At 32.2% G+C, this 23,288-nt stretch overlaps 1 protein-coding gene across 1 annotated transcript in view; it reads right to left on the minus strand.

Moving 5' to 3' along the window:
- The window catches only part of LOC127701422 (exosome complex exonuclease RRP44-like), a 43,633-nt gene extending 20,756 nt beyond the window's left edge, over positions 1–22,877 (minus strand). Inside the window, exons 1-8 of the mRNA XM_052205291.1 lie at positions 22,577–22,877; positions 11,374–11,436; positions 8,765–8,859; positions 6,393–6,583; positions 6,023–6,096; positions 5,093–5,245; positions 3,768–3,920; positions 352–477 (exon numbers count right to left, since the gene is read on the minus strand). Coding sequence (XP_052061251.1) covers positions 352–477; positions 3,768–3,920; positions 5,093–5,245; positions 6,023–6,096; positions 6,393–6,583; positions 8,765–8,859; positions 11,374–11,436; positions 22,577–22,798 — 1,077 coding nt within the window. The 5' untranslated portion in view covers positions 22,799–22,877. The remainder of the gene's footprint in view (positions 1–351; positions 478–3,767; positions 3,921–5,092; positions 5,246–6,022; positions 6,097–6,392; positions 6,584–8,764; positions 8,860–11,373; positions 11,437–22,576) is intronic.
- Between the last annotated feature and the right edge of the window lie 411 nt (positions 22,878–23,288).

Here is a 23,288-nt window from a genome sequence, read left to right on the forward strand (position 1 = left end):
AATGCATCAACCATAAATTAAGGCATGTGGGAAAATTCTTTTTTGCAGATAAGTTGAATGATGCATCCACTACACTGCCTGGTTAGTTTTGGTGAAAACTAAGAGTTACTTCCCTAAAACTACAGATATTTTTTTTAACCAGGTACCAAAAAAAATATCTGTAATTACTGTCAGCATCAGTTACATAATCTGCTTACACTACATCATTAAGAAAACTGTTATTATTTTGATGTTATGTTGCATCACTCTGATGTTAAAGTCTTATTAACAGTGATTAAATTTCTTTATTTTTGGGGGAAAAGCAAATTTAACAAAAGTTGAAAAAAAATATGCTTGTATATCTTAACCCACCTCCTTTAACGCTGATGGTTGTAGGATACCACAATACTGCCTCCAGTTTCTTTTAATAATTCCCACAATTTTTCCTGTTGGCTGTCGTAACTCTTTAGGTACTTTGTTTTTCCTCATTTGTTTTTCCTGCAATTATGGTATGTTTAAAGTTTGGTTATTTCCATATTTTCACCTATCATATCATTCAATACATTAAAACCACTGTCATTTTGTTTCTTGTAAATCTGCATCATGTATATTTTTTCTCAAGAAAACAGATATAAAACATTACTGTTTTAAATAAACTGTTAACACATCGATATGTCTCGCCTATTTGTTATTTTGAGAATGCAAATGTTGAAATTAAAATAGCAATACTTTAACATGTAAGTTATGCAAATATTCAAAGTCAATGAACCATGACTGAAGGTACAGGGCTAAACAATCTCCATGGAAATGAGATGTGCCAATGCTAATACAACTGCAAACCAAATACCATTGACTTTTCATATGTCCTTCCCTTTAAACAAACCTAAACACAAACATAAACTTGTAAACTATGTAAAAGTTTCAAAGTCAATGAACCATAGTTAGGGGGTGGGGTTATATAATCTCATGGAAATGAAACTTGCAATTTGCATACCGAATATCATTGACTTAACATTAGTGGTTCATCTTAAACTGACCTAATCACAAACTAATACATGTAAACTAAGCAAAAGTTTCGAAGTCAATAGACCATGTCTGAGGGGTAAGGACCAAATATTCTCCATGGAAATGAGATGTGCTAATGCTTATACAACTGCACACCAATTATCATTGACCTACCACTAACGGTTCCCCTTAAACTGACCTAATCACAAACTAATACATGAAAACCAAGCAAAAGTTTCAAAGTCAATAGACCATGAATGAGGGGGCATGGCCAAATAATCTCCATGGAAATGAGATATGCCAATGCTTATCAACTGCATACTAAATATCATTGACCTACCACTAGTGGTTCCCCATAAACTGACCTAATCACAAACTAATACATGTAAATTAAGCAAAGTTTCAAAGTCAATAGACCTTGACTGAGGGGGCGGGGCCAAATAATCTCCATGGTTATGAGATGTGCCAATGCTAATACAACTGCATACCAAATATCACTGACCTACCACTAGTGGTTCACCATGAACTAGACCTAATCACAAACTAATACATTGTTGATGCCGACGCCGGAAACAGCATACCTATGTCTCGCTTTTTGACTCTGTCAAGGCGAGACAAAAATAGATAAGACATCAATGTAACATATCGAACCATACACAGCTGTATTCAATGATGGTAAATGCACAATCAAATATATAGATTTGTTGTAGCTATCAAAACTAATTCTAAATATAACGTCAGAAATATAATTTTTCCCTAAAACTTTTTGATTTAATTAAAAGGTTAGGCAACTATTATTTCTTTTTTTCTGTGTTTAGTCTATTTTGCAGCTTTAAATAATAAACAGCTGCGCCATGAGCGCATGATACGCACGTCGCTTTTTCATAGAATAAGTTCAATGACTTCTTAATGTCATATCAGAAATTCATGAAAAACTAAAGGGAGCTTATCTTAATAGATATAAACCAGTCACCAAAGTTTCATGTTGCTCAAAGCATTGTCTGAAAACTGGAAAATCCCCCCTTTTTTATGAATAAAATCACATAACTCGGAAACATAAAATCTAATATTTATAAAAATCGAAAGGGAACTTACGTCAATAGAGATAAACAATTCACCAAAGTTTCATGAAAACTGCTGAAAGCATTTTTGAGTTATTGTCCGAAAACTGGAAAATCCCCCTTTTTTTAATGAATAAAACCCCATAACTTGGAAATGTAAAATCTAAAATTTATAAAAAAACGAAAGGGAGCTCATGTCAATAGATATAAACAATTCACCAAAGTTTCATGCGAATTGGTGCAAGAGTTTTTGAGTTATTGTCCGACATGTTGACGACAGAAGGACAGACAACGGTATACCATAATACGTCCCGTAAATGGGCGTATAAAAAGAAATAAAAGATGGCTATTTTTTAAACAAGAGAAGTTTTTCGGCCAAAATAAGGAAAATTCATGAAAAGTCTACAATACTATGATATCATTACGTGACAATTTTTGTATTGGCCTTGTTATTGGTCCGAGGCTTGCTGTATTGGCCTGAGGCGAAACTGAAGGCCAATGCAGCTGGCCATGGACCAATAACAAGGCCAATACAGAAATAGTCAAGTAATGATATCTTTATTAACTACATTTTTACCTGTTTTTTTATGAGTGTGTTTTATTTCATTTCACAAGAGTTTAACATTTTTTACCTTGAAATAGAACTATCCAAATCTGAGTTTCATTTTATAAGCTGCAATGTCAAATGATCTGGTGCTGTTTCGAGGTGGTTTACATTTTTTTTTAAAAGATTTGTTCACCCTTTTCAGTCACTATAAAGTGTTACAATTCATTTTTAGATGCAACACATAAATAGTTATTGGAAAGGTACTACCATTGCATGAGAGATGCAGAAACAAAAGGATTAAATAAAACGAGTTGAATATGATTGACTATGAGACAACTATCCATAGACCAATTGACCAAAGAACAAAGACTTGAACAATTACAGGACACCCTTCACCAATTCATATGCCTGGTTTGGATTGAAAAATAAATGGCACCTTACAAAAACATGAGAAGAGAAAGTGAATAGTAAATCAATTTGTATCCCTTAAATTGATTAAATGATTTAAATAGCTGTGAGGTAGACAAGAAATGAGATTAGTGGTAATCTACAGTTTTGTTGCTCAAACCTGAAATAATTAAACTTTCTGCTTCCAAAAGGCTTTTTAATTGAATTTGACCGTCCTCAGCATGATATATTTGCCACACTAAATGTTTTGGCATGTTTATGGTGTGTATATAAAACAGCGTCTTCCAAACGACAGTTTACATTAAGTTGGTGTTCATCATGACTTTCGATCTAAATATCCAAGACGTTCCGAAATCCTGTATTGGCTGGATTAGAACTAGGCCAATAAGAACAAAATCTGTATTGGCGGAGTTGACACTTTTGTATAGCACAGGCAGTTATGATCATATTAAGTCCTATAACAGAGTAGTTAATTAATAATAAAATATATTTGTGGCCTCCATACTGATTATTACTACATTTTTTACAACCTTAAACATCAAGTTCATTCCAGTTAACTGCATCAGTTTAAAAATATTCACTATTGTACTACTTATCTCCATGTTTTCAAGTAAATGCAAGAATTTTTTTTTTTTTTTTTTTTAATATGGTATTAAGCTGTTTTACTAGACATTCACTCATTAAACATGTTAAATGAAACCTTTTTACTCCTTCTGAAAAAACCCAAGAACTTTAGTATGAACTATAAGAATTAATCAAACTGATACCTCTATTTCCATATTATCTTCATCTGCCTTTTCTTCTGTTTCCTCCAACACCATTGAAGAAGGACAACTCCATTCCTCCTCCGGTAACAGCTCAATAGCAACAATGTCATCCTTCACCGCTCTATTTAAATTCTGGTGACCTTGTACAAAAATCTGCAACGGAATACAACGGTAATTTATATGGTAATAGTGCTATTTGAGAAGTCCGATTTTACTGACTGTAGATCTTTTGACAGAATCTTCTAATGTGATTCAGTTTTAAGATGAAGCTAAATACACATAATTTTGCCACTTTTATAATAGCCATAACACCTCTGAAACAATTAACTTATTCTATATACCACCAAATTAAAATATATCATGACTTATATCCATCAAACTATTAAATGCCCGGTTTACATAGGAATGGAGTACTAGTGATAGTATATTTATAATATTTTGTGATTTTTCAAGGGAAGGAGCCAAGCATACTATATTTTGTCCTCGATGAAAAAAAATATTTTATTATTTTTATTTTTTTAAACTGACAATACAAAAAAAAATCTTAGAATTTTATCAAGAACAATTATCTTGAGGTGAAACAAATAACACCATTTTATCCTGACATTATACTGTAAATTCAGATTTTTTTTTATTATTGCAAAAATAATGATGAGATATGTGTCGCAAAAATTGAAACCTTTTAAATATTGATAGCATTAAGTGTATGCAGCGATTTCCTGAAATTGCAATAATTTAACTCGCATTTGTGTCTATTCTCCAACAATCTCAATGACAAATGTATGCAATAATTTCTGAATTCACAGTAGTATGTAAAGCCTGGTAAATCAAACAATCGTCAACAACTCAGGATGAGAGGAGAACTGTCTTATCATTCTATCATTTTGTCTGACAATTGCCAGACAGTGAAATTGTAGGGAAACAATTGTCAGCCATTGAAATTAAAGAGAGACAATTGCCAGACAGTGAAATTAAAGGGAAACAATTGTCAGCCAGTGAAATTAAAGGGAGACAATTGCCAGACAGTGAAATCAAAGGAAGACCATTGCCAAACAGTGAAATTAAAGGAAGACAATTGCCAGAAAAAGAAGTCAAAGGGAGACAATTGCCAGACAGTGACATCAAAGGGAAACAATTTTCAGCCAGTGAAATTTAAGAGAAACAATTGGCAGACAGTGAAATTAAAGGGAAACAATTGTCAGCCAATGAAATTTAAGGAAGACAATTGCCATAGTAAAGTCAAAGGGAGTCAATTGACAGACAGTGAAGTCAAAGGGAGACAATTGTCAGACAATGAAATCAAAGGGAGACAAATGAAATCATACCATTCTATCCTGATCATGAACACTGACGTTGGCTTCCAGGTAATTCTCTCTGCTGGCCATGTAACTTCCCTGTAAATATTTCCCAGTTTTTATACCCTTCTGTATTGTAGACAAAGGCAAGTGTTCAGGATACATAATTTTGTCTCCAAATTTCTGAAAAATTACATATATAAATTATATAACTTTCATAATATCAAAGGAAGCAAGACAACAATAAGCTCTTTTTTATAACTAGTTTAATAATGGGTAAAACTGTTTGGTTAAGTTATTGTATTTGTGGTTTAGCTTTACCAATTCTATCCAGTGAAATGTACATTAATGTAATTTTTGATGTTTTAACCTGAAAAATGATGGAGAATTCAGAAATTAATGTGCACATTTATTCTAACCAATCTCATCCATAAAAGAGATTTAAAGCTATTTTAGTAATACAACATTTTTCAATTGGATATAAAAATGTAAAGATCCTCCAGTTACATTATTGGCATAAAAAAAACATCACAATGATTTCTCAATTTTACAGCAATTTTTTTTTATTTTGAATACGTTTAATAATACAAACCAAAAGAATTTTTATATAGTAACAGATACACTGTTAGCATTTTTTTGTTGTATGTGTCAATGAATGGAATATGTTTTAGATGTACAAATAGAGAGTTAAGACTGATTAAAAGTAAAAGCTATGATTATCTATAATGCTGGAATAATAAATGGACAAAGTATAAAAAATTAAAAGTAAGTTTTAATATTAATCGAAAGTAAACTTCCTGCTTGAGGTTTAAAATGGTTTTTCCAAGAAATATCAGAAGTGTATAACAAGATATATGATGTCAAAGATTTACATTACATGTAAGTGTAGTTGTCAATATAAATCTCCACTGAAAACATTTGATTAATGAAGGCATTTTTCGAAAAAAATAAAGAACTTACCACATGAGAACCAGTACTGGAGAGACGATCAACAATAGATCCACAATCTTTTAAACTTTTAACATATTCTTGAACTGTAAAAAAAAAATTCATTAAAACTGATAAAATTACAGTGTCAATACAGTGTAATTCAGATAAAAAAATGCTTTCACACTATGGTCTATTTTGTCTTGATATTTTCTAGTTTTTGACGTATAATTTCTTCTTTAATGTAGCGCTTTAGTCCTTTACACATTTACCAGTCGAGAGCTAGCATATATGTCAAATCCTGGAGTTCTGCAATAGCAGTTTTGTACAGTAGATATAGTTCAGGGGCTTTTTTTTCTCTGAAAATGAAAGAACCAACTTTAAATTAGTTATTTTTGTATACCTGTGAATGACTGTAGCCCTTCAGCTTTGGCTTTTGTTCTGTTGTCTTCATCATTTGTAAGTAAGACAATATCAATATCTTCTGAAGCATGGTCCTCTAAATGTCTTTTGTACCACAAACTTGCCTCCCTTATAGCCCTATCATTTCTATCATTGGCACTCTCTCCTTTCTGTCTTTCAACATATGTATCTCTGAAGTGAAAAAAAATAAAATAAAATAAAAATAACTAGATGAAAATACATTTTTTGTACTTAAAATCTCTACAATAGGAAGAGTATTAACAGTCCATAGAATGACATATCGTAACGTTTATTTTACCCCTGATCTCCCTGTTTCAGGTTAGCAACAAGACAGTAGGGTAAGAAAAGATGTAAAAGATACTATTTAAACTTAAAGATAATGTTAACTCAACCATAAGGCAGTACATTTACTGTCAGGCTACATTTACTATCAATCACAAGGATGTGTAGCTTTAAACTGGAATTAATCGGCTAATAAAATAAATTCATTTGAATAAAACAATTTTTTTTGCAATGTAGTTCATCAGACCTTTTCACAGGAAAGGATTCTTCTTGGCAAAACTCAAGATTTCTATGGAGAGGATTTTTGTGAAACACATGTCCAACAATTAAACTGGCATAATCAACAATATCATGTAAAAATTTATTCCCTAGCAGTGAGATGAACAAATTTTTTTTATCATTTTCTTCCTCTACTTTTTCATGTCTGGGCCTTTTAAAGCCGACTATACAGTATGGGTTTTTCTTATTGTTGAAGGCTGTACAGTTGCCGAAAATTGCTTACATCCATTTCGTTTTAACTTTGGTGGATAGTTGTCTCATTGGCAATCCTACCACATCTTATTTTTATATAAAATAAAATGCTCCGCTGGGGCGCAGCTTGATACGACCGCAGAGGTCGAACCCTGAACAGTTGGGGCAAGTATGGACACAACATTCAAGCTTGATACAGCACTGAATTTGGATTGTAATTAAATATTTGACACAGCATAGGTTTCTGACACAGAATGAAAGTGGTCTAAGAACTTAAAAATTTTTAATTTACCTATTCAAACCATATCATTATTATTTGATTTTATATATAAATCAGAAATAACCAATTTAAAATGGAAAATTTTAAAGAAAAAAAAAGGAAAAAAAGGAAAAAAAATCCCCCCCCCCCCCCCCCCCCCCCAATTTGTTGAACCCCCTTATGATTCATCATCCCCAAACTCAATCCCAGGCTTCCCTTTGTGGTATAGTACCTTGCAGTACAATTTCAGAGAGATCCATACACTTGAGCACAAGTTATTCTGAAAACTAGAAAAATGCTTGTTTTTGGCCCCTTTTTGGCCCCAAATTCCTAAACGTTTAGGGCAATTACCCCCAAACTCAAACCCAGCTTTCCCTTTGTGATATGGAACCTTGTAGTACAATTTCATAAAGATCCATACACTTACACACAAGTTATTGTCCTGAAACTAGAAAAATGCTTGTTTTTTGCCTTTTTATGCCCCTAATTACTTAAATTTTGGGGGAATTACCCCCAAAATCAATCCCAGCCTTCCCTTTGTGGTATGGTACCTTGCATTACAAATTCAGAGAGATCCATACACTTGAACACAAGTTATTGTCTGGAAACTAAAAAAATGCTTATTTTGGGCCCCTTTTTGGCCCCTTATTCCTAAACTTTTTGGGCAATTACCCCCAAACTCAATTTCAGCTTTCCATTTGTGATATGGAACCTTGTAGTACAATTTCATAAAGATCCATACACTTACACACAAGTTATTGTCTGGAAACTAGAAAAATGCTTGTTTTTTGCCCCTTTTTGTCCCCTAATTCCTAAAATTTGGAGGCAATTACCCCCAAAATCAATCTCAGCATTCCCTTTGTGATATGGAACCTTGTGATACAATGTCAGAGAGATCCATAGACTTACACACAAGTTATTGTCATGAAACTAGAAAAGTGCTTGTTTTTTGCCCCTTTTTGGCCCCTAATTCCTAAAATTTGGAGGCAATTACCCCAAAAAGCAATCCCAGCATACCCTTTGTGATATGGAACCTTGTGGTACAATGTCAGAGAGATCCATACACTCACACACAAGTTATGTCTGGAAGTTACAAAAATGCTTATTTTTGGCCTCTTTTTGGCTCCTAATTACTTAACTGTTAGTACCATAACCCCCAAAATCAATCCCCACCTTCCTTTTGTGGTATTGAACCTTATAGTAAAATTTCATTGTGATCCATTAACTTAAACTAAAGTTAGAGTGCGAAAACTAATGTGTCTTCGGACGACGACGACGCCAACATCATACGACCTCAAAAATTTTTTTGCGACCGTATAAAAATTGAAATATTTACTTACTTGTTGAATTCATTACAGAATGTGTAGAAATGTTTGTCTGGATTTGCTATGAAGTCTTTCACTCTCTTGTAGGCAGGAGCACTTCTGTGTCGAATCTGTTAAAGGTTGATACATAAACTTTGTAAGTAAGGATAAATTAACAATACTTAATAGTAAAATAACAATTCTAATATGTATTCTTATACCTTTTCAACAACCAGTACTAAAACTTTTACTTAAAAAAATTAAAGAACCTTAATGAGCGCGCTCACATACCCCACGTCCCCACATTGTCATTGGAGAAATAAAATAAGTGTAAGAAAAAAAAATTGTATCAGAAAAAAAAATTGAATCATAATTTCCTGTGAATATGCACATCTACATAGTATGTCCTTATTATCTACACAGTTTCATGAAATTCTGTTGTGTGGTTTGAGAGGAGTTGCGATAACAAAAGGTTGCAGTAGTATATTGGGCAAATAAGTTCAAAGGGGCGTAACTCCTAGAAAAAAAATTGAATCGTAATTTCCTGTCGATATGCACATCTACGTAGTATGTCCTTATTATCTGAAAAGGTTTCATGAAATTCTGTTGTGTGGTTTGAGAGGAGTTGCGATGACAAAAGGTTGCAGTAGTATATTGGGCAAATAAAAATCAAAGGGGCGTAACTCCTGGAAAAAAAATTGAATCGTAATTTCCTGTCGATATGCACATCTACATAGTATGTCCTTATTATCTACACAGTTTCATGAAATTCTGTTGTGTGGTTTGAGAGGAGTTGCGATGACAAAAGGTTGCAGTAGTATATTGGGCAAATAAGTTCAAAGGGGCGTAACTCCTGGAAAAAAAATTTAATCGTAATTTCCTGTCGATATGCACATCTACATAGTATGTCCTTATTATCTGAAAAGGTTTCATGAAATTCTGTTGTGTGGTTTGAGAGGAGTTGCGATGACAAACTGTTGCAGTAGTACATTAAAGTAAATAAGTTCAAAGGGGCGTAACTCCTAGAAAAAGAATTGAATCGTAATTTCCTGTCGATATGCAGAACTACATAGTATGTCCTTATTATCTAAAAAGGTTTCGTGAAATTCTGTTGTGTGGTTTGAGAGGAGTTGCGATGACAAGAAACAGGACTGACGGACTGACGGACTGATGGACTGACGGACGGGTCAAAAACATTATACCCTCCGCAACTCATTGCGTGGGGTATAATAAATGTATCAACTTTATCACATGTACTGTGGACTCATAACTTTCCAGGGAAAATCAAATCAAATATCCAAAAAAAGTGTGTCAATCCACGAAAACGGATACCTACCAAAATATAAGATCCCATAATATTCATCATTTTGCAAAATAAGTCCGACAATACCTTAAATACTGTTTAAATATTATACACATTTAAGATTTCATGTTTTTAAAGTTCTTACTCTAATTAATTGACTTATTTTAATGATAAATTTGTTATAATATACCCATCTTGTGTTAAGGTGGCATGTATGTAAGCGAACAGTTGATAAATCAATGTTTATACTAATGAACTTAAAAAATTAAATTCACCAGATTAATTTTAAGTCCCCTTTTAGAACACTACTATATTAAAGCCTTTATAACCTAAATACTGCCTGCTCATGGGTTAAATAATATGGGGATAGTACACCACTATCTGCTACAATATCATAAGTCCAACTATAAAAAGATAAAGGAGTGAAAACATTCAAAATCAGATTTAAATTAAAAGTTAATTAAACAACTGGCTGCCACAAAATAGCTAATAGTGCTGAAAGTGGTGTTAGAACACCAAAAAATCAATTAATCAAAATCAGATGAACTCCATCTCACATCTATTCTTACTGAAAGCTAATCGAACTAGATATCATTGAGATGGGACCCATCTCTTTGGGCCCAGCTGTGAATAATGTGCGTTAAAAATTTGTATCTTTACCATAGGACATGGGGTTGTCAACTGAAACCAAAGTTTTTGACCTTGACCTTTGACCTAGGAAGTTGTACATAAATTATGACACACCCTTTGGTGTTTGTTATATATGCATGTCAAGTATAAACTTTGAAATCATAACGGTTCTCAAGATATCGAGCAGACACGATCTTTACCATAGGACATGGGGTTCTCAACTGAAACCAAAGTTTTTGACCTTGACCTTTGACCTAGGAATTTGTACATACATTATGACACACCCTCTGGTGTTGGTTAATATACATGTCAAGTATAAACTTTGAAATCATAACGGTTCTCTAGATATAGAGTGGACACAATTTGTTACGGACGAACAGACTGATCACTATAGGGCGTCCGCCATTCCGCGGGGCCCTAATTATTTTCATACTAAATCATCTCTTTATTTTTCTGTACAAAGGGTTGTTCTATAATAAATGTTGGGGAGGGAGAAACTTAAATAATAAAAAATGTGTGTTGTCCCTATAAAAATCTTTAATCTGAAATTGGAACAGTTTTTTTGTTGAAATGGTGGATTAAAAAAGTCATTTCTCAATAACCCTCCACACATAAGCACAAATTTTGAAGTTATAGAGAAGTCCTTATCGTTTCATATCCTATTTTTTGTAAAATTTAATATACATGTATATACACTGATATATGCTCTTACCTCCTCTAAAACAGTCTGTAGAACTATAACATTCTGAATGGAAGGATCTTCTACTACATCAATCTAAAAAATAAAAACACTGGTTTAAAAATGGAAAAATCATGACAATGTCTCGTATTATTATAGCGGTAATTGATTCAATATACATTAATTGGGATTGATCAACTGATGTCCACAATTATAATAATAATAAATGGACAATGTGTCCATGGGACACAGATGATGTCCCTATTTGCATATAATGTTATAAAGGAACATAACTAGAGAACTGTAAAAGTGACGTCACCCAAATTCGAACTTGATCTGTGTTTTATGGTAATAGGCATTGTCCTTAAGTTTCATAACATTTGGTTGATGCAAATTAAAGTTAGAGAAAAGAAACGCAAATTCAGCAGTTTTTTCATATATAAAGGATTAAACTCACGAAAGGTAAAAGTTATGCTACCCAAATTCAAACTTGATCTGTGTTTTGTGGTAAATAAGCATTTTTGATGTGCCTGTCCCAACTCAGGAGCCTGTAGTTCAGTGGTTGTCGTTGGTTCATGTCTGCCATATTTGTTTTTCGTAAATTGATTTGTTATAAAGTAGGCCGTTAGTTTTCTTAATTGAATTGTTTCATATTATAGACATATCAAGGCCTTTTAAAGCTGACTATTTGTCGTTGGTTCATGTCTGCCATATTTGTTTTTCGTAAATTGATTTGTTATAAAGTAGGCCGTTAGTTTTCTTAATTGAATTGTTTCATATTATAGACATATCAAGGCCTTTTAAAGCTGACTATATACAGTATGGGTATTTCTCATTCTTGAAGGCTGTATGGCAGGGTTCGACACTAACGCTAGTCCGCTAGCCCGAGGCTAGTAAAAATTAGGGAGGGCTAGTAAAGTTTTCATCACAGTAGTCCGACGGGCTAGTCAAAATTTTGTTTACAACTGGGAATTTCACAAAATTTTAATTGTCAACAAATCCCAGATTTTTTGCTGACCTTAACTGTCTTTATTGTACAGTTTATTCACGTATATTTTGATTGTCAGACATTTTTAACATGAAAGGTACTTTTTGAGAAGGGCAAAGAAACGGAAACAATGAAGGTACTAGAATAAGAATATTTTATTTCCAATTAAAGGGCCCTATAAAGAGCTTTCATCACATTACATACAAGTACATAAGATTAGACATAAATTAGAGACATATAAGAAAACAACATCGTTTAATACTATTAAAAAATGCTATAAAAGGCCAGGACAGAACCAGATAATACAATTCACATCTTTGAAATATACCATTCAAAATCATATACCACTCAAAATATGTGTATTTGTGGCTAATTTGCATTTATTATCTTTGAACTTCTTCTTCTCTCAATATTTTTAGATAAATACTTTCCCAAACATTTATACATATTTAAATTTTCTTGTGTAAATAGCCATGAAAACTTTGAAAAATTGTCTAAAGATTGAAAATTATTACAAGTTAGAGAAATTTCAGTAAAAAACTCATTTCTGTTATCAACATATAGTGGACATTCAGTCACAAAGTGTATCTCATCTTCAACTTTATTTAATATACAGTATAAGCATTTTCTAAGTGTTCTATTCACATAAATTTTGGCATATCTATCAGTCTCAATCCTTAATGGATGAGCGCTTATTCTAATCTTACAGATTGATTGCCTTAATCTAAAATCTTTTAGATCCAAATATTTTTCAAAACAAAATAGAGTTTTAAAGGAAAAATAGGTACATTGTATTAAGTTTACCTTGATCTGATTGTAAAATTTTATTTCTATTTTCCTTCCAGAAATGGAGATAGTTTTTATATAGCTTATCTTTGATAAATTTTGTGAAAGAGTAGATACTGGTATTTAAATTACATGTTTGTATGCCCAGCTTTTGTAAAATACAGTCTATACTTGAGAACCATGTATTCACTTTATTACTGTGAAGTTCTTTACTACATAAATATGCATCATATAATAACATGTTCTTAGAATTATCTAGTCGATGATAATATTTTAACATTGCTAATATAATATAACTAGAGGCTCTAAAGAGCCTGTGTCGCTCACCTTGGTCTATGTGCATATTTAAACAAAGGACACAGATGGATTCATGACAAAATTGTGTTTTGGTGATTGTGATGTGTTTGTAGATCATACTTTACTGAACATTCTTGCTCCTTACTATTATCTCTATCTATAATGAACTTGGCCCGGTAATTACAGTGGAAAATACTTTGTAAAAATTTACAAAAATTGTCCCATGTACTAGCTCCACGACTGAAAAAAGTTTTACCAAAACTCATAAACACAGATCAGTCTGGATACATAAAAAATAGATTCATTGGATTTAATTTAAGGCAAATACAAGATATTATAGATTATGCAGATATATATAATATAGAAGGGGCTATTGTTTTTGTCGATTTTAAAAAAGCTTTTGACACTCTTGAATGGAAATTTATGTTAGATACTTTATATCACTTTGGATTCAATGAATCATTCATAAATTGGGTTAAAACTTTGTATACTGATATTCAAACATGTACTATTAATAATGGGTGGATTTCAGAAATGTTTAAGAATTCAAGAGGGATAAGGCAAGGGTGTCCTTTATCTGCTCTACTTTTTGTAATATCCGTTGAAATATTGGCACTGAGACTTCGAAATAACGAAGATATAAAGGGATTTCAGATAAAATTTGATACAAAAACACATTGTATTAAAATAAGCCAATTAGCTGATGACACAACTTTATTTTTTAATGATAAAAATGACATCGAACTAGCATTGAATGAAATTGAAATCTTTGGATCTTATTCGGGATTAATTATAAATAAAAATAAAACAGAAGGGATATGGATAGGAAAACTCAAAAATAGTAAAGACAAAATTGCAAATATTAGCTGGACAGATAAACCTGTAAAAGCTTTAGGGATTTATTTTGGAAATGATAATGAAGAATGTGAGAAATTAAATTTTGAAAATAAAATAGATAAAATGGATAAATTACTTACTCTTTGGAAAAAGCGAAATCTCACTATGTTAGGGAAAATTTTGATAATAAAGTCTTTGATTATACCACTCTTCACCTTTTTAGCTAGCTCATGTGTATTTCCAGAAAAATATAAAAAAGACATAGAAAGAAAATGTTTTAAATTTATCTGGAATGACAAACCAGATAAAGTTAAAAGAAATACGATGATTGGTAGTTATGAAAACGGGGGTTTGAATATGATTGACATTGAAAGTCACTTTGAATCACTAAAAGCATCATGGATAGGTAGAATCTTAAATAAAGATATTGCCAGATGGCAACTTATACCTTTAAAATATTTACAAGGCTCAGGAAAAAATTGCCTAGCAGTTTATATGAATATGGATTATAATAAAGTTGATCAATATCTACCTAATTTACCAAAATTTTATAAAAATGTATTAAAATGCTGGATGAAAGTAGGAGGAGGACAGACAGATATACCAAAAACCTTTTACGAAATTAGAAAACAAATTATTTGGGGGAATAAATACATTAAATTTAATAACAAAAGTCTTTTTTTCAAAAATTGGATAAAAGGTAATTTGATTTATATAAATGATATTTTAGATGAAAATGGGGAAATTTCACAAGATGTAATTTTGCAAAAAATTGAAAATAAATCCAACTGGATAGCTGAGTTGACATCCATAAAAAAAGCAATTCCAAAAGATTGGTTACAATGTCTTAGATCAGAGAATTCCACGAGAAGTATAGTCAATGTAAACAGACAATGTTTGTCAATAAGTGGTAATTATATTGACATTTCTTTTTTGTCAAATAAGTTATTATATAACAGATTAGTAAAGAAAAAAGTTGTGAAACCGATTGGTATAAATGTATGGTTAAATGTACTACTACCATTACAGACAGAATTTCATTTGAAACCATTGTACAACTTTATTTTTCACTATTTAGAAGAAAATAAATTGAAGATGTATCGATGGAAACTTTTACAAAGTATATTACCTACTAAAAAGTTATTGTTTAGATGGAAGGTAACAGACAATGATTTATGTAACAAATGCTTTACTGAAGAAGATTATCAACATTATTTTATGTCATGTTCTCTTTTAAACGATTTTTGGAGAAAAATTCATAATTTATTGCAAAAAGTAAATATAGAAAAAGCTATCACATTGAAAGATATTGTTTTTGGCTATAAAATATCTGATAAATATTATTTTGGCTTTAACTATCTTATTACTATAATTGGGTTTTCAATTTATAAATCCTACTATGTATCTGATCAGAAAATGAAAAGACTTGATGTTTTTTGTCTATTCATTAGAGAATTTACAAAACGAATGTATTATTCAAAAAAGTTAGAAGAAGTTAAATTTTTAGTTAATGTTAAGAAACATTTATTAGATTGATGTTTTATTTATTAATATAATAGAATTGAAAATTATATTTATTCTTCACAAGAAGCTTGGACTTGTTGAAGACAATGTAACAAGCAACTGATGGAAATAAAGAAATTTTAAAAAGAAAAAAAAAAATTTACAAAAATTTACAAAATTTATGAAAATTGTAAAAAATTGACTATAAAGGGCAATAACTCCTTAAGGGGTCAAATGACAATTTTGGTCATGTTGCCTTATTTGTAGATCTAACTTTGCTGTACATTATTGCTGTTTACAGTTTATCTCTATCTATAATAATATTCAAGATAATAACCAAAAGCTGCAAAATTTTCTTAAAATTACCAATTCAGGGGCAGCAACCCAACAACGTGTTGCCTGATTGGTCTGAAAATTTCAGGGCAGATAGATCTTGACCTAATGAACAATTTTATCCTCATCAGATTTGCTCTAAATGCTTTGGTTTCAGAGATATGAGCCAAAAACTGCATTTTACCTTATGTACTATTTTTTAGCCATGTCGGCCATCTTGGTTCACGAGCGGGGTCATCGGACACATTTTTTAAACTAGATACTCTAATGATGATTGTGGACAAGTTTGGTTAAATTTGTCTAAGTAGTTTCAGAGGAGAAGATTTTTGTAAAAGATAACAAAAATTTACGAAAAATGGTTAAAAATTGACTATAAAGGGCAATAACTCCTTAAGGGGTCAACTGACCATTTTGGTCATGTTGACTTATTTGTAGATCTTACTTTGCTGAACATTATTGCTGTTTACAGTTTATCTCTATCTATAATAATATTCAAGATAATAACCAAAAACGGCAAAATTTCCTTAAAATTACCAATTCAGGGGCAGCAACCCAACAACGGGTTGCCTGATTGGTCTGAAAATTTCAGGGCAGATAGATCTTGACCTAATGAACAATTTTATCCTCATCAGATTTGCTCTAAATGCTTTGGTTTCAGAGATATGAGCCAAAAACTGCATTTTACCCTATGTACTATTTTTTAGCCATGTCGGCCATCTTGGTTTCGCGGGCGGGGTCATCGGACACATTTTTTAAACTAGATACTCTAATGATGATTGTGGACAAGTTTGGTTAAATTTGTCTAAGTAGTTTCAGAGGAGAAGATTTTTGTAAAAGATTACAAAAATTTACGAAAAATGGTTAAAAATTGACTATAAAGGGCAATAACTCCTTAAGGGGTCAACTGACCATTTTGGTCATGTTGACTTATTTGTAGATCTTACTTTGCTGAACATTATTGCTGTTTACAGTTTATCTCTATCTATAATAATATTCAAGATAATAACCAAAAACGGCAAAATTTCCTTAAAATTACCAATTCAGGGGCAGCAACCCAACAACGGGTTGTCCGATTAATCTGAAAATTTCAGGGCAGATAGATCTTGACCTGATAAACAATTTTACCCCATGTCAGATTTGCTCTAAATGCTTTGGTTTCAGAGATATATGCCAAAATCTACATTTTACCCCTATGTTCTATTTTTAGCCATGTCAGCCATCTTGGTTCACGAGCGGGGTCATGGGACACATTTTTTAAACTAGATACTCTAATGATGATTGTGGACAAGTTTGGTTAAATTTGTCTAAGTAGTTTCAGAGGAGAAGATTTTTGTAAAAGATAACAAAAATTTACGAAAAATGGTTAAAAATTGACTATAAAGGGCAATAACTCCTTAAGGGGTCAACTGACCATTTTGGTCATGTTGACTTATTTGTAGATCTTACTTTGCTGAACATTATTGCTGTTTACAGTTTATCTCTATCTATAATAATATTCAAGATAATAACCAAAAACGGCAAAATTTCCTTAAAATTACCAATTCAGGGGCAGCAACCCAACAACGGGTTGCCTGATTGGTCTGAAAATTTCAGAGCAGATAGATCTTGACCTAATGAACAATTTTATCCTCATCAGATTTGCTCTAAATGCTTTGGTTTCAGAGATATGAGCCAAAAACTGCATTTTACCCTATGTACTATTTTTTAGCCATGTCGGCCATCTTGGTTTCGCGGGCGGGGTCATCGGACACATTTTTTAAACTAGATACTCTAATGATGATTGTGGACAAGTTTGGTTAAATTTGTCTAAGTAGTTTCAGAGGAGAAGATTTTTGTAAAAGATTACAAAAATTTACGAAAAATGGTTAAAAATTGACTATAAAGGGCAATAACTCCTTAAGGGGTCAACTGACCATTTTGGTCATGTTGACTTATTTGTAGATCTTACTTTGCTGAACATTATTGCTGTTTACAGTTTATCTCTATCTATAATAATATTCAAGATAATAACCAAAAACGGCAAAATTTCCTTAAAATTACCAATTCAGGGGCAGCAACCCAAGAACGGGTTGTCCGATTCATCTGAAAATTTCAGGGCAGATAGATCTTGACCTGATAAACAATTTTACCCCATGTCAGATTTGCTCTAAATGCTTTGGTTTCAGAGATATATGCCAAAATCTACATTTTACCCCTATGTTCTATTTTTAGCCATGGCTGCCATCTTGGTTGGTTGGCCAGGTCACCGGACACATTTTTTAAACTAGATACCCCAATGATGATTGTGGCCAAGTTTGGTCAAATTTGGCCCAGTAGTTTCAGAGGAGAAGATTTTTGTAAAAGTTTATGGACGACGGACGACGGACGCAAAGTGATGAGAAAAGCTCACTTGACCTTTCAGGTCAGGTGAGCTAAAAATACATTGGGTATCTCCCTAGTTCAGAAGTCACAGCAAGATTACTGGATTTCTTATTTACACCTAGTACATATTTCATAAATTTGATATGTGATTTTTCAGATGTATCATTTGAAAACACCTTTTCTAAAATATACTTAATACATTGAAAACCACGTGTGTTACAAACACCGTGATGATTTCTAATCAGAAATCTGGATCTCAAAAGTGCTTTCATAATATCAAAATAATAACATGACTACGAAATTTACATACATTACTACCGATACCATCACTGTTTGGCAAAAATGTACAACTCATTGGGAGGAATTTTAAGCCATTTTTTTATTAATTGGGAATTTTCTCTTGGGGAAAAAGCTGTATTTCGAATGTAATTTGAGGCAAACAATATCTCTGAATTATTGTCATATAATGTATATATGATGTATAGCACAAATTCAATTCAAATCAATTCAATATTTATTTTTTTTTGTCTAAATTTTAAATGCGCATCCAAAAAGTGGCAAAATAATCAACTTATTGATGGTGGCCGCGTACTGGTAGAAGTAGAAATATATATACAAAATTAACAGTAAAGGTCTCTGCAAGGATTTGTATACTATACAAATCCTTGGTCTGTGGTAAAAATTTGCAGATTTTTAGGAATAAAATCTTGTCCTGCAAAAAAAAAAATAAACTGGCAAACAACAAGGAAAAGAAGGAGTCCATGAAGAATTATGACAAAAAACAGCAAGGGCAAACCTTTCCTCTAAGTCTTTTGTGGGTGTATTTTTAAATCCCTTACTTATCCATCTTCATTAAAGACACTAGTAATAATGATAAGTAAAATGAGGATGATAATGAAGTTATGATCTAAAGGGGTCTTCAAAATAAGTCGAACACATTCTTAATATAGATGATTAAAATATGAAAATATTTTTTTTTTGGTATTTTTTATTAGCAAACCAGTGAAATTTCATGAAACAAAACATGTTCAAAACCCTCTGGAAATGCTCCAGAACACAGGATTTAGCTTCATTTGTATCAAAATTTTCTGGGGGGGCATGCCCCCAGACCCTCCTAGATAGGGTCGTGAACTTTGATGGATAGTTGTCTCATTCGAAATCAAACCACATCTCCTTGTTTATATATTGTGTACAAGTTTCATAACATTTGATTGAGGCAAACTTAAGTTAGAGAACCAAATTTGACAGCTTTAGCTAATAACTTATTTCTTTCCTTAGATGCCAGATTCTAAATATGAGATATATCTAACATGGATTGATGCAAATTAATGACTCACATGTTGATGCATGTTTTTGTTCTAATATCGCTCAGCTTGGTATGATTAATTTTTTAATTCAGAAGATTATAAAGAATAACTGAAAATGGTTTGAACAATTAGAATTCCATAAAAGCAATAGCAGAAATACTGAACACAAACTGGATTCAAAATGAAGGATTGTCCATTAAACATAAGTGGAAATATAAATAATAAACTATTAGAAACAGTTGACTGTCGATATCTCGAAGTCAGCATGACCAGAGAAATATTTCGAGATACCTGTAGTGCGACTCATAGGAATACATGAAGTTTGACAGACCAAGGGACACAACTCTTGCTTAGCTTGGTGAGGCTAAAATAAATCCAGATGAATATGGGTAGGGATCAATATTCTGGCCTGACATCGATGTATATAAATGTAATGGTCTATTAATATAATAATAAAATTTTATGATTTTTCGTCTCATTTATTTCTTTGTACAGTTCCATTTTTTTCCTGTGGCTTTAAGCCAGAAGAGTAATTTCCAATCATTCTTAGCGTGATTTAAAGTTGACAAAATTGTTCATTCTCGTATACAAGAGATTTTTTGAAAATATAAATTTCTTTTCATTTTCTTTTATTTCAATCTTTTTCTGCAAGAGAAAAAATAAAAAGATTAAAGACGCCGATTGAGTAGTTTTTAGTTGATCACGGTCTAAATCCTTACTTTAGGCACAACCAAGCTCATTAATGTTATGGTTGTTTTTAAATCATTTTAAATAATTTTTCATAAACTATAACAATGTATCACTAATTATTTTTATGGTGATCAAGGTAATCTTAGGTATTAAACACTCGTGGAAAAAGAATGTCATAAATCAATACAGTGGTCAGTGACCGGAAATTTTACTTACACGTTTATTGTCAGATGAACTCTTCAATCCACTTAAATCCCCAAGGTCATGTTTTGACATAAGTGTATTAGTTCAAGATAAAAATGCAATTTGAATGCTTTTGTTAACTTTTGGTTCAAGTCAACCGAAATTTTGACTCATCCAATTTCAACTCATCAGGAGTCCAAATACATTTTTTTATATGGAATGAAGTTCTGGACCAAGGGAAAACTTCGACTCATCTGAAATTTCGAGTCAACCGAGTTCAAGACAACAAGAGTTAATTGTATCTGGCATATGTCAGTGTCAAAACTGTCAAATAAATGTTACTTTAAATCATTTGTCTCATTGCAATGCACTGGCGACAAGGTTATTTGCAATACTTACAATTAGAAATATTCATATACAAATCAGCTGTACAAAATACCAGTTGGTCATAATATAGACAGCCCTCAATTTAGTCTACTGAAATGGTCGCCTGGGCGACTTTAAAAGCTGATTGGCGACCAAAAATTCATAACTGGTTGCCATTTAGGCTTTTAGAATATTGAAAATCTGACGACCGTAAATTTTCGGAAAGTTTGCCCTGATTAGAGTCGGGTTTTAAAAAATCGTCTGAGCGCTTGACAGTAACACAAATTTTTACTGTATTTCAAGCGCCTTTTAGATTTAAGCTTGATCTTGTCAGTGTTTATTGCATCAAGTACTTGTAGTTCATTTGTAAGCAATTTGTTGTCGTTGACTTACTGACAGGATTTATATACATCTATCTTCGTATTTCCGCACTCAGTCACAACTTGGACTACTACGTGCCGTTAAAAAGAAAACCATTGGCATTTATAGATTGTGTTTATTGAAAGCACATGGTCGAGTCTTGTTCTTGATTTCATCAGTAAACGGATGGAAACAAGGTCGGCGACAATTTTGTAACTTGTTCTCATCGATTCAATAAGATACTGGCTACAATTAAGCAAACGATTTCAGATGTTCACTTGACCGATCGGGCAATCACCAGTGCTTCTGCACAAGTCTGATGAGATTTTTACTAGACTTGGGCTTTGGGCTACGGCTTAACATCGCAGACTGTTTTAAAACATGTACAATGTCAATGAATGTGATATCAAATAAATCATGTGGTTTTTAACAGTTGATTTACACAAACTATTTTCTACACTCGACAGCATAAAAACCCAACAAAAACTTAATACTTTTATTTCACAAGGGTTGTTTAGCTATAAAAAAAAATGTAGGCGACCTGAAATTATTTCCTGGCCACTGAAATTTTGAGTTGGCTACTAAATTTTCATGTCTGGTGGCCAATTGGCAACCTCATTTCAGAAGCTACTTTGAGGGCTGATAGACCTTATCATTTTTTCCAAAATCTGCAACATTTGCTCAGAGATTTTACAACAATGAACATTTGAACTATTGACATCATTAAATAACCACTTTTGCATTGTTGTGACAGAATATTTTTTTTATATGACATAAAATTTTACAGTGATGTCTCTGCTGAAAAATAGCAGCCAAGTGTATTGCATGATGGGGTTAGTTTTCATTTTTTACATCTACATTCATGGCCAAATACACATAGAGAAATTTAACTGTTCATATTCTTGATCAATTAGAATAATGAATTAATGAGGGTGAAACAATGATAATACAGGAATAAGGCTGAAAGGACTGATGCAGTCTTCACGCTTAACCACAGGCCAACTAGCCCAGGTTTGCAAAATTTCTGTCAGGTCTGTAAAAATCAGGTCTACAGGCCAATAGAATCCAACTAAAACTATACATGTAGTAAAATTTAGCAGGACTGTGGATTCAAAAGTTTGTCGTGAAGACTGCTGATGCAGTGATGCCTGATGGTGCTAACATTAATGTGGGCACAACTAACCCGGATTTCAATAAATTAAACAGGAACCTGTAGAGTTTATACCTGATGAAAAACTACATTGGTATCCAAGATAAGATAGTGTGACTTCTTGCATAATTTGCTTTTGTTGACCGGTTTGCTCTCCAAAGGTTTGGCATCGTTTTGGTCGCAGATTGTGCAACACTGACAACCGCATGTGATGTCATCACGGAGATAATGTTCACGAACAATCTTTATAATACTTCCTTTCTTTGTCTTCTTGATAAAAGTCTTCGTTGTTAACATTTTTTGCGATTTTTAAATAAAGATGAAAAATTCACATGCGTTTATTTTTACCGGAAATGATATTTATTCGTACCTCCAACATCGAAGAGTTGCTATCGGTAAAACAAAGGACAGAAGCTGAATACTCGGAAAAACAAAGACGACTATGTCCCTTAATAAATTGAGACATGGAGATATGAAACTAATTTGAATGCAGTTCACGAATAACTGGTTTTCAATACATAACATAACAATTTTGAAACCTTAATATATTTGTTATTTGTGAACAAAATTGGTTAATATTTAAAAAAAATTAACTGATTTATTAAACAGAGACATATATTTGAAGACTCTGGATTAAATTTACAACAAGCATATATCGACTTTTTAATAATGAAGTTGGGAATAGTTAATTAAGTGACGGTTAGTCCCAGTATTAAGTAAGTGTGTTTTAATACAAGAATGATCAAGTTATAACCTTATTCTGATTGCTTTATCCAACCCTTGATTC

The sequence above is a fragment of the Mytilus californianus genome, unplaced genomic scaffold (genome assembly GCF_021869535.1).
Source record: "Mytilus californianus isolate M0D057914Y unplaced genomic scaffold, xbMytCali1.0.p SCAF_5, whole genome shotgun sequence".
In the NCBI taxonomy this organism is placed as follows: Eukaryota; Metazoa; Mollusca; class Bivalvia; order Mytilida; family Mytilidae; genus Mytilus; species Mytilus californianus.